At 42.3% G+C, this 12,846-nt stretch overlaps 1 protein-coding gene across 3 annotated transcripts in view; it reads left to right on the top strand.

The window, feature by feature from the left end:
• lbr (lamin B receptor) overlaps window positions 1-12,846 on the top strand; it is a 63,298-nt gene that overhangs the window by 28,179 nt on the left and 22,273 nt on the right. For all 3 annotated transcript variants that reach the window (XM_041187806.1, XM_041187807.1, XM_041187808.1), the window contains exons 7-8: window positions 4,473-4,527; window positions 12,405-12,599. In XM_041187806.1, coding sequence (XP_041043740.1) covers window positions 4,473-4,527; window positions 12,405-12,599 — 250 coding nt within the window. The remainder of the gene's footprint in view (window positions 1-4,472; window positions 4,528-12,404; window positions 12,600-12,846) is intronic.

Genomic DNA, 12,846 nt, shown 5'->3' with positions numbered 1-12,846 from the left:
TAATTCAGGTCACAACTCAGCAGTTTTTGTATAAGTATTGTGAGCAGGTAGGGCATCATTCTTGAGTGCCAACAAAATGTTGCACATTTGTGGCTGTTTCCTGCCTTTTTTTAAATCCTGTCTCGTTGATTACTGTGGATGATACTACAGAATTTTCAGCCAATGGCTGTGCTTTTAGACAGTTTACTTTTTGTTGGGAGAAATTGATCAATGAGTGTTTCACTCCTCTTGAATAAGGCCTGTCAACTCCTCAAACCTAACTTTCTTGGTGAAGAGCTTGTGATCAAACTCATCGTGTTTTGGTTACTCACTTGATCCTGGCATTTGACCTTATGATTTCTTCAGGCGTTTTAAGTTCTTAAAATTTCCTTGAGACTAATTGGAGAAATGGCATTCGCTACAAAATACATTTAAATGAAGCATCATATAGTAACCGCTGATAATTTTATCTTTTTGTTGTTTGTTTAATGATGCTCTTCAGATGCAACCGAAATGTGAAAGCTCAATAGCTATAATTGAAATGCTAGGTTTATTTTCAACAGTTCAAGCGGACATCGTATGAAAATTTTACTCAAATCTTAGTGACAGCATTATACTGGAATTAAAATATTTGAAACTGTCAACTACAATGGATCTCTGCTCTAACATCTGCCATCCAGTTACCTGTCAGAGGACAGGTATAAGACATTCTCTGTGTACATCATCTTTGGGATTTAGGAATGGGTCATCAACAGTGCTTTCAAGCAGCACTTACTTAGCAATAACCTGCTCACTGACACTCAGTTTGTGTTTCACCAGGGCAACTTGGCTCCTGACCTAATCACAGCCTTGGTTCCAAACATGGACAACAGAGCTGAACTTCAGAGGTGAGATGAGAGTGACAGCTCTTGAAATCAAGAAGCTCTAGCAAAACTCAGATCAATGAGAATCGGGGGGGAAATCTCCCTGCTGGTCCGAGTCATACCTAGCACAAAGGAATATGGCTGTGATTGTTCGAGGCCAATCATCTCCGTTCCAGGAGTTCCCAGGGTAGTGTCCTAGGCCCAACCATCTTCAGCTGCTTCATCAATGACCTTCCTTCCATCATAAAGTCAGAAGCGGGGATATTCACTGATGTTGCACGATATTCAGCACCATTCACGATGACACAGATGCTGAAGCAGTCCATGTCCAAGTGCATTAAGACCTGGACAATATCCAGGCTTGGCCTGATAAGTGGCAAGTAACATTCGCACCACACAAGTGCCAGCCAATGATCATCTCCAACTAGAGAGAATCTAACCATCGCACCTTGACACTCAATGGCTTTACCATTGCTGAACCCCTCACTATCATTACACTGGGGGTTACCATTGACCAGAAACCGACCTGGACTAGCGATATAAACACTGTGGCGACAAGAGCAGGTCAGAGGCTAGGAATCCTGTGGCAAGTAACTCGCCACCTGACTCCCCAAAGCCTGATAGGAAGGGAGTTCCAAGATTTTGACTCATTGACAGTGAAGGAATGGCGATATATTTCCAAGTCAGTATGGTGAGTGGCTTGGAGGGGAACTTCCAGGTGGTGGTGTTCCCATCTATCTGCTGCCTTTGTCCTTCTAGATGATAATGGTCATGGGTTTGGAAGATGCTGTTGAAGTGGCCTTGGTAAATTTCTGCAATGCATCTTGTAGATGGTACACATTGCTGCTACCGTGCATCGGTGGTGAAGAGTGTGAATGTTTGTGGATGGGGTGCCAATCAAGCGAACTGCTTTGTCCTGGATAATGTCAAGCTTCTTGAGTGTTGTGGGAGCTGCACTCATCCAGGCATGTGGGGAGTATTCCATCACATTCCTGACTCCTACGCTCCTTGTAGATGGTGGACAGGCTTTGGGGAGTCAGTAGGTGAGTTACTTGTCGCACTATTCCTAGCATCTGACCTGCTCTTGTAGCCACAGTATTTATATGGCTAATCCGATTCAGTTTCTGGTCAATGGTAGCCTCCAGGATTTTGATAATAGGGGATTCAGTGATGGTAATGCCATCGAACATCAAGGGGCGCTGGTTGGATTCTGTCTTGTTGGAGATGGTCATTGCCTGACACTTGTGTGGCATGAATGTTACTTGCCACTTGTCAGCCAAAGCCTGGATATTGTTCAGGTCTTGCTGCATTTGGACGTGGACTGCTTCAGTATCTGAGGAATCGCGAATGGTGAACATTGTGCAATCATCAGCAAACATCCCCACTTCTGACCTTATGAAGGAAGGAAGGTCATTGATGAAGCAGCTGAAGATGGTTGGGCCTAGGACACTCCCCTGGGGAACTCATGCAGTGATGCCCTGGAGCTGAGATGACTGACCTCCAACAAACACAACTATGTTCCTTTGTGCTAGGTATGACCCCAACCAGCGGAGAGATTTTTGCCTGATTCCCATTTGACTCCAGTTTAACTCGGGTTCTTTGATGCCACACTTGGTCAAATGTGCTTTGGTGTCAAGGGCAGTCACTTTCACCTCACCTCTAGTTGCCCTGAGAAAGTAGTGATAGGCTGTCTTTCTGAACTATTGGGTTCTGCGCTTGAGATGCAGGTGCTGTAACATTGATGTTATATGGGGAATTTCAGAATTCTAAGTTGGCAGCAAGTTTGCTTAAGTCATTATGGTTTGTGCCCTTGGTTTTAGGCAGAGGTGGATGAGGCCTTTGTGAATTAGGTAATGATATTCTTGTGATGTTGCAGCTCTTGTCTTTCTCAATGTCGAGGTGGTGGGTCTGAGTTGTGCTTTCACAGTAGACTTGATGAATTCTGCAGTATATTCAGTACTAATACTTTAGCCACAGTGTCAAATGGTGTAGGGGGGGTGGGGTGGAGATATAGATATTTAAAGAACAGAGCAATGGGGAGATGATGATGATGTGGTGATAATGTCACTGAACTAGTAATCCAGAGACCTAGGGTAATGTTCTGAGAACATGGCTTCAAATCCCACCACAGCAGCTGGTGGAATTTAAATTCAATGAATAAAATCTGGAATTGAAGGCTATTCTCTGTAATGGTGACCATGATAGCTATCATCAATTTGTTGTAAAAAAAACCAATCTGCTTCACGAGTGTCCTTCAGGGAAGGAAATCTGCTGTCCTTACCCAGTTTGGCTTACATGTGACTCCAGCCCCACAGCAATGTGGTTGACTCTTAACTGCCCTCTGAAATGGTCCAGCAAGCCACTCATTTCAAGGGCAGTTGGGGATGGGCAATAAATGCTGACCTTGCCTGTGACGCCCACACCCCGTGAAAGAATAAAGGAGAAAAACCTCATTTCATAAGATTGTAATTTATCTGCATGTTTTAGAGGAAACCTCTCACTGTTTGTCTTGTAAATTTTCTTTTTTTTAAAAAAAATATCCTTTTCCAAGGACTATAACTCAGAGATTAGAGATGTTCCTGGTATAGCTTGGTCACTCTGGTTGCTCAAATAGTGGTGTACTTTAGCAGCATTGACTGATGCTTTCAACAGAGCAATGCTGCAAGTTGTAACTTAAAACTTGCAAAATATAACCAGGAAGGTAGGTGAGCTAGTTGTACAATTTGATTTTTTTATCTTACTTACACAACTCTAATATTTGGAGGGTAAAAAATACAAGCCAGCCTAAGTTCATTTCTGATGTGACTTCTAAGTATCGGGTCTCACACTGGACCAGGGGAGCTGAAGAGATTTATTTTTGACTTGTCATTACAGCCCCTGTTGCTCATAGCGCATATGGATCTCTACAGAGCTTTGTGCAGGCAGCTTATTTGGAGGTCTGCATTGCACGCAGCTTAGTGTCCTGTTCTTTTATTTGCAGGGTGAGAGTTCAAATCCAGCCCCGACTAACAGAATACAGTCTGCAGTTATGCCAAGTTAAGGAAGTTTGGGGTAGCCTAATCCTTGTTCCACAGTAGAAAACTAATTGCTGTTCTGAATTTAATTGTTAATCTCATTTATGCCTTAAAGATGGCTGTGGAAAAAGAAAATTAAACAAACCCAGGACTACTTCTGTATCTAGATTAGTTATATTAAACAGCATAGAGAAAGCTTTAGTCAGTAGTGTACCTGATTTGGTAGTAATTGCTGGTGACAGTGGGTGCCAAAAATGGAAGAGCATCCCATTTGCCGACCCCGATAGAACCTGACTCTGTTTCAAAGAAGAATTTAGCAAATGTATATTTTTATTCAATTAGGGAAAACTGTTCATGGGAAGATGTAATTAGATAACTAGCCAACTGATCAAAAGCTGCTTGGTTATAGAAGCCACATTTTTGTGGTGAATTATGTCTGATAAGTTCTGTGGTCAATCACCCATTCATGAAAGTCAGCTGTTTTTCATAGGGGTCTCATTATGGCTGCATGTCCATTTTCTAAAGGCTCTTTATGAAAATGTTCCTCTCCCTTTCATTTGCTCCAATATCAGTGATAATCTTTGATTTCTCTAACAGTTACTTCTGTTACATACAGATTGTTGATGGACTACCACTAGCAAATGGAAAGAAGCTTAAATACAGGATCAACGGTATGTACTTAACAGGGTTCACAAAATATTAATGGAGAAATGCCATTCAGTGCAGCAGCCTGTCCCATTTCTGTAGATCAAACCTACCTACTTTCCTGTATCCCTCTGATTCTCAACCCTCTTCTCATGTCTGATTCAAAGACATCCTATTTCACAAGTTTTTATTTCCTCCCCTTGATTAAAAATGAATGTACAGAGCAACCCTTAATTTAGAATGTAATACGATTTAAATGTAAATTGTAATATTCCATGCCATTATTCCCGCAGTATGTGTCCAGTCCAAAAAGAAAGGAGGCAGTGCTAGATCTGGTCCTTGGAAATGAGGTGGACCAAGTAGACCAAGTGTCAGTGAGAGAGCATTTAGGGAAGAGTGATCATTGTATCATAAGATTTAGGATGACGGTAGAAAAGGACAATGAGCAATCCAGAATAAGAATAATTAACTAGGAGAGAGCCTACTTCAATGTGGCATGAACAGAGCTGGCCTGTATAGACTGGAAGCAAAGGTTGGCGGGGAAAACCATAGCTGAACAATTGGCTACCTTCAAAGAAGAAATGGTTTGGGCACTGTCAAGGTATATTCCCTCAAAAAGGAAAGGTAGGGTAAACAAATCCAGAGCTCCCTGGATGAAAAAGGAGATAGAAATTAAGATAAAGAAGAAAAAGTGTGCTTAGGACAGGTGTCAGGTAGAAAATACAGTTGAGAGCCAAGCAGAATATAGAAGGTTCAGAGGAGAGGTGAAGAAGCAAATAAGAGAAATGAAGAGGCATTATGATTACGACAACCAACATAAAAGGGAATCCTAAAGTCTTCCTTAGGCATATAAATAGTAAAAAGGTGGTAAATGGAGGAGTGGGCCAATTTGGGACCAAAAGGATTTACGCATGGCGGCGGGGGCATGGCTGAGGTGTTAAATGAATACTTTGCACCTGTCTTTACCAAGAACGCAGATGCTACCCGGGCCGTGGTGACAAAGGAGGGAACTCTGTTGCTCGAAATGTTCTAAATTGAGAAGTATGAGACATTGGATAAACTGTCGGTATTTAAAGTTGTCAAGGCACTGGGACTGGATGAGATGCATCCGAGGCTATTGAAGGAAGTATGAGTGGAAATTGCAGGGGCACTGCCATAATCTTTCAGCCTTCCCCAGACTTGGGAGCTGTGCAAGGCACTGGAGAATTGCAGGCATTATGCCCTTGTTCAGAAAAGGTGGTAAGGATAAAGCCAGCAGTTAACGACCGGTCAGTTTAACTCTGATGGTGGAGAAGCTTCTAGAAACAATTATTAGTTACGTGGAAAAATATGGGTTGATTCGGAAGAGCCAGCAAAGATTTCTTAGGGGAAAATCGTGTTTAACTAACTTGCTGGAGTTTTTTGAAGAGGTAACAGAGAGGGGTTGATGAGGGTAATGCTGTTGATGTGGTGTACATGGGCTTCCAAAAGGCATTCGATGCAGTGCTGCACAACAGACTTGAGAAAAGTTATAGTTCCTGGATAGTACAATAGCAACGCACTTACAAAATTGGCTGGGTAATAGGAAACTGCAAGTAATGGTTAATTGATATTTTTTGGGTTGGAGTAGTGGAGATCCCCAGAGGTCGGTCTTGGGACCTGGGCTTTTCCCTGATGTGTATTAATGATTTAGATCTTGGTGGGCAGGGGACAATTTCAAAGTTTGCAGATGATATAAAATTTGGAAGCATTGTAAAGTGTGAGGAGGACAGTATAGAATTTCAAAAGGATTTAGACAAGTTGGTGGAGTGGGCCAGTAGGTGGCAGATGAAGTTCAATGCGGAGAAGTATGAAGCGATGCATTTTGGTAGGAAGAACGTGGAGACAGAGGGAGACGATAAAATAAGGGGTACAAGCTATAAAGGGTGTGCAGGAGCAGAGGGATCTGGGTGTAAATGTGCACAAGTTTTTAAAGGCGGCAGGACAGGTGGAGGGAACAGCTAATAAAGCATACCGTATCCTAGGCTTTATTAATGGGTGCATAGAGTACAAGAGCAAGGAGGTTATGCTGAACTTGTATAGGACACTAGTTGGACCTAAGCTGGAGTACTTATTGTGTATGGTTCTGGGTGCCACACTTTAGGAAGGATGTGAACACGTTGGAAAAAGTGCAGAAGAGGTTTACAAGAATAGGTCCAGGGATGAGAAACTTCAGTTTTGAAGATAGACTGGACAAGTTGGATCTGTTCTCTTTGGAGAGGAGAAGGCTATGAGGAGATTTGATAGAGATGCTCAAAATCATGAGGGGGCTAGATAGGGAGAAACTGTTCCTGCTTGTAAAAAGATCGAGAATGAGAGGGCACACATTTAAAGTGGTTTGCAAACGAAGTACATGCCTTGTGAGGAAAAGCTTTTTCACACAGTGAGAAGTTCGGGTTTGGAATGCACTGCCTGAAAGCGTGGTGGAGGTAGGTTCAATCGAGGCATTTAAGAGGGTATTAGATGATTATTTTAAATAGAAATAATTTGCAGGGTTAAATGAAAAAGGCAGAAGAATGGCACTGAGTCATAATGCTCATTCAGTTGTACAGGGTGTTGGTGAGACCACATCTGGAGTACGGTGTATTGTTTTGGTCTCCTTATTTATGAAAGGATATAAATGCATTAGAAGCAGCTCAGAGAAGGTTCACTGGATTGATTCCTGAGATGGAAAGTGTTATGAGGAAAGATTGGACAGGCTGAGCCTGTGTCAATTGGAGTTCAGAAGAATGAGAGCTGATCTTACTGAAATATATAAGATCTTGAGGGGACTTGATAGGGTGGATGTTGAAAGGATGTTTCCCCTTGTGGGAAAGACTAGAACTAGGGTACATAGTTTAAAAATAAGGGGTCCCCCATTTAAGACGGAGATGAGAAGAATTTTTTCTTTTTTCCATGAATCTTTGGAACACACTTTTTCTCCAGAGAGTGGTGGAGACAGGGTCATAGAATATTTTTAAGACAGAGGCAGCTTGATTCCCTTGTTAATCAAGAATCTAAGGTTATTGGGTGTTGATGGAATGTGGAGTTGAGGCCACAATCACATCAGACATGACCTTATTGAATGGCAGAGCAGGCTCACGGTGCCAAATGGCCTACTTCTGCTCCTAATTTGTATGTTCATATGTAAATAGAATCATTTGGGTGGAAATAAGAAACAGCAAAGAAAAGAAGTCACTTCTGAGATTAGTTCATAGACGCGCTGACAGTGTTGGACATTGTGTGTATCAGCATCTTCCCATTTATGAAAGATGATGGACGTGCAACAAACAGTCCGTTTCAGATGGATCTTCTTATGGTGCACCTTTGCTGACGACTGAAGAGACCAATCCTTGAGAGGCAGATTCTGCCACAAGTGCCGCATCTGAAGCTACCAGGTGTCGTTGTGGGTTGTTGTTTGTGGCATTGGCATGTGCTGCCTAACCACTGGTCATCATGGTGGTGCACACCAGGCCAGAGGAGGTATCGCCATTTTCCTCTGTCATAAGCTAGTTATTCACAGTTATGATAATAGATGTTTAGGGGAGCGGTGCTTTGGGCATCCTACTGATCATCTCTGATTACCTCACCATACAGAAAGTTCTTGGATATGTAAGCCAGCTTCCACCCCACGGATGTGCCGAGCTAATAATGCTGCCTCTTTTTGATGAATGCCAGCAACCTCAAAGTCTGCAGCATTCATTATTTTGTTCTTGTCAGGATATACCCATTATGCACTGCAGACAGCCAAGATAGAAATTGTTGAGCTGCTTTTCTTGATAACTTTAAATCATCCATGTGTCACAACCAATCAGCAAGGTGCTGAGAACAGGCTTTATAAACCATCAGCTTGGTCCTAAGGGTCAGCTTGATATTCCATGCACGTTTCATGCTGCTTTTCCTCTGCATGTATCAAGTTCTGATTAAAGGACAGATTGTCATTGTGGATTGAGGTAGCAGAGTTTTCCAACTACCTCCAGCAGGGTGTTATTTAGTATGATCAGGAGCAGAGATGCAATGCCTTATCCCATGACCACAGCTTTCTTGATGCTTCCAGTCAGGGAGAACCAGCCAGGTACAGGTGTGGGACTGTCCATGAGTCTCTGTAGCTGAGCTCCCATGTGGGTGACTAGAGCAGCACCATCGTAGAGGAATTCTCTGATCAGGTCACAGTGTGTTTTTGACTTCGCTTTCAGTCTTGATGGATTGTAGAGCCTGCCCTCTAACCTAGTATGCAAGTCTCCTTCTATATCTGAAGGGAAGGCAAAGGTCAGGAGCATGGAGAAGAAGATGCCAAACAGAGTGGCAGCTAGGATGCAGCCCTGTTTCACTCCATTCTTCACTGTGAAACTGTAAGAAATGGAGCCAGCAGACTGTACAGTGCAGTGCATGTTGTCATGGAAGAAGTGGATGAGAATGAGGAGCTTTGGTGACAACCAATTTTCCTCAAAATCTTGTTGTGCCTTGCTCTGCTGATGGTGTCAAGCTATGAGATCTAAGGTAAAGAGGTATACCTGTTTCTTACACTTCTCTTGTAGCTGGCGTATGGAAAAGATCATGTCCATGATACATCTACTGGCACAGAAACCACACTGCTCCTAGGTACACCTGGTCTGCAAGTAGATAAAGTTGTTTAGTATGAACCTAACAAAGGCCTTCCCCATGATGCTAAGAAATGAGATGTCCCCGTAGTTGTTGCACCTCCTCTGTTGCCTTTATTTCTGATGTCCCGATGGCCCGAACACTACAGTGAGCTGTACTCCTGTGAGACGGACATCTCCCAGTCCATGCTTGATGCTCTCCCGCGGCCTCCGGTTTTGGATGAGTTAGATAAAGAACTGAAATCACTTGAGCTCGAGAAGGCCGAAGATTGCTTAGCAAACAAAGCTTAACAAAGCTTCTAAACCAAGATAACATTAATACTGTGATTAATAAAGTTGGCACAGAAGGAAGCTATTCAACTTATCAAGCCCATGCTAGTTTTCTGTTAGATCATCTAAGAATTGCATATTCTCTTGTTTTTAATCCCCCATCACCTTTTTATGTCTTTTTAAAAAAAATGTTCTTCAACTAGCTTCAACATTATGGCAATATATCCACATTCCAGGAATATTTTGTATGAAAGCATTTCTTCCAAGACATCCTATCATGCTTCAAAGATCAAAAGAGCATAAGAAATATGAGGGGAAGTAGGCCATTCAGCTCCTCAAGCCTGCTATTGCTATTCAGTAAGACCTGATTGTGGCCTTAATTCCACTTTCCTGCCTGTCCCCAAAACCCTTGACTACTTTGTCGATCAAAGACTTGTCTGGTTCAGCCTTGAATATATTCAGTGACCCAGCCTCCATTGCCCTCTGGGAAAGACAACTCCACAATTAACAAATCTGAGAAGAAATTCCTGCTTACTCTGTCATGAATGGGAGACCCCTTATTTTTAAATTGTGTTCCCTAGTTCTAAATTCCCCCATGAGGAGAACCATCCTCTCTGCATCTAGCCTGTCGAGCCCCTTTAGAATCTTAAGTTTCAATTAAATCACCTCTTATTCCCTTAAACCCCAATAAGTATAGACCCAATTTGCTCAACCTTTCCCCATTTTTTGAGGAATCAGCCTAGTGAACCTCCTCTGAGCTGGTGCAAGTACATCCCTCCTTAAGTAAGGAAACCAAAACTACTCTAGATACAGTGTCACCAATATCCTGTACAGTTGTAGCAAGATTTCCCTACTTTTATACTCCATTCCCCTTGCAATGAAGGCCAACATCTCATTTGCTTTCCGAATTACTTGCTGTACCTACATGCTAACTTTTTTTATTCATGTACAAGGACACCCATATCCTTTTGTATCGGAGCATTCTGCGGTCTCTCCCCATTGTTGTTTAACTGACATGCTTGAATTTTTTGCTGAAATAATAGGGTTGATGAGGTAATGTTGTTGGTGTTTTATTTATTCTTTCATGGGATGTGGGTGTCTCTGGCTAGAGCAGCATTTATTTGCCCGTCCCTAATTGTCCTTGAGAAGGTGGTGATGATGAACTGCCTCCTTGAACTGCTGCAATCCATGTGGTGTGGATATACCCACCGTGCTGTTAGGGAGGGAGTTCCAGGATTTTGACCCAGCATTTTGATGTGGCATACATGGACTTGCAAAACGCATCTGATAAAATGCCGCACAACAGAGACTTGTGAGTAAAGTTAGAGCTCGTGGAATAAAAGGGTGATTTGTAACATGGATACAAAATTGACCGAGCCAAGAAACAAGTCTAGTGGTTAACAGTTGATTTTCGGACTGGAGTAAAGTTTATACTGAAGCTCCCCTGCACTTCATGACCTAACCCTTGGCATACAGGCCACAACTTCAAGATGTGTGAATGACAGAAAGCTTTGAAATATTATGTGCTGCAAGAAGGATAGTGTAGAAGGAAACTTCAAACTTCAAGACGGGTGGGTGACATAGGCAGATGAGTGGCAGATGAAATTTAATGCAGAGAAATGTGAAGTAATTCATTTTGGTAGGAAGAATGCAGCGCGACAGTATAATACTGGAGACAAAAAAGACAAATCTAAAAGGGGTGCTGGAGTAGAGGGACATGGTTGTATGTGTCCATAAACCATTGAAGGTTGCAGGACAGGTTGAGAGCGCGATTAATAAAATACATGGAACCCTGGGCTTTATCAAAAGAGACATAGAGCATAAAAGCAAGCAAGTTATGTTAAACCTGTATAAAACACTGGTTCAGCTCAACTGCAGCATTTTGTCCAGTTCTGGGCACTATACTTTAGGAAAGATGTGAAGGTTTAGAGGGTGTGCAGAAAAGATTCACAAGAATGGTTCCAGGGATGAGAAACTTCTGTTATGTAGATAAATTGGAGAAGTTGGGACTGTTCTCCTTGGAGAAGAGAAGGTTGAGAGGAGGTTTGAAGGAGGTATTCAAAATCTTGAGGGGTCTGGATAGAGTAGATAGGGAGAAATTGTTCCCATTGGCAAAACGATTGAGAACCAGAGGGCACGGATTTAAGGTAATTGGCAAAAGAACCAATGGCGACATGTGGAATAACTGTTTCACACAGCAACTGTAGGATCTGGTATGCACTGCCAGAGCGCGTGGTGGAGGCAATTGAAGTATTCAAGAGGGAATGAGATTATCTGAAAAGGAAGAACATGCAGGGTTACAGGGAGAAGACGGGGGAATGGAACTAGTTACTTCAGAGAGCCAGCACAGACAAAACAGGCTGAATGCCCTTCTTTGCTGTAATTATTCTATGATTCTATTTAAATAATATTCTGCTTTTCTATTCATCCTGCCTAAGTAGACAACCGTACATTTTCCCACATTATATTCCATCTACCAAGTTTTTTGCCCACTCACTTAACCTATCAAATCCCTTTGCAGACACTTTGTATCCTCCCCACAACTTGCTTTCCTATCTATCTCATATTGTCAGCAAACTTGGCTGCAGTGCAACATCAGTTCCTTCGTCCATGTATGCTGTCTTCAGACACATGCAGTGGTTCTATGACCAACCAGAACCTGCTGCATAGTTAACACTTTGAAATTGCTAACACTGAAACTTGAAGGAGGAACAAGACTCGCTCAGTTCCATTAGGAAAATAGAAAAATTAAAGAAGAACCTTGTGTATTAAAACCGAATTTTGGAGAGAAAATGTGAATAAAATACACAGAAGACTGACTAAATTTATTTTAAAAAAAGATTTGTTTCAGTTGTGTTCCTTAGCACAATTCATTGGGGTAGTGTCTTCCTTCTGTGTGAAAAGACCCAACCTTAACAGGCTATAAAATATCCCATAAGATGGTGACCAATGTTAGTATGACAGGTATAATTTTCTTTTCCTCCCTAGTGTTCAGTTCTGAAAATATTATTCATTGTCTTCATTTTTTCATTTAGCATTCTATGCATTTCTTCTGTGTGGTGCCGCAGTAGCAGCTGCCCTGTACAATGAGGTGAACCTGAGCTATATCCACATTAACCTGTTGCAACTCGCAATCTCTGCAATGGCCTTCTCCCTTGTGCTGAGCATTTACCTGTACGTGCGTTCCTGGCGTGTTCCTGCTGATGAGCTGGCAGTAGGAGGAAATTCTGGTAAGTGACTGTTCATTAACTGAACAAAGGTTAAGGGTTTAGCCATTCTAATTCCATTTCCTTGCCCTTGCCCTCCATCCCTTTCCTATATCTACTTTCAAATACTTAACCAGCTCCCTTCTAAGTGGTACAAAAGCAGACTAAAACAGATGCTGGAAACCCTCAGCAGGTCTGGCAGAATCTGTGGAGCAACTGAGTTCTGACATTAGGTTGTCATCCTGAAATGTTAACTCTCTGTTCCTCTCAC

The sequence above is a fragment of the Carcharodon carcharias genome, chromosome 5 (genome assembly GCF_017639515.1).
Source record: "Carcharodon carcharias isolate sCarCar2 chromosome 5, sCarCar2.pri, whole genome shotgun sequence".
Lineage (NCBI taxonomy): Eukaryota > Metazoa > Chordata > Chondrichthyes > Lamniformes > Lamnidae > Carcharodon > Carcharodon carcharias.
The sequence above is the reverse complement of the archived record's forward strand: the minus strand, read 5'-3'. Positions and strand labels throughout refer to the sequence as shown.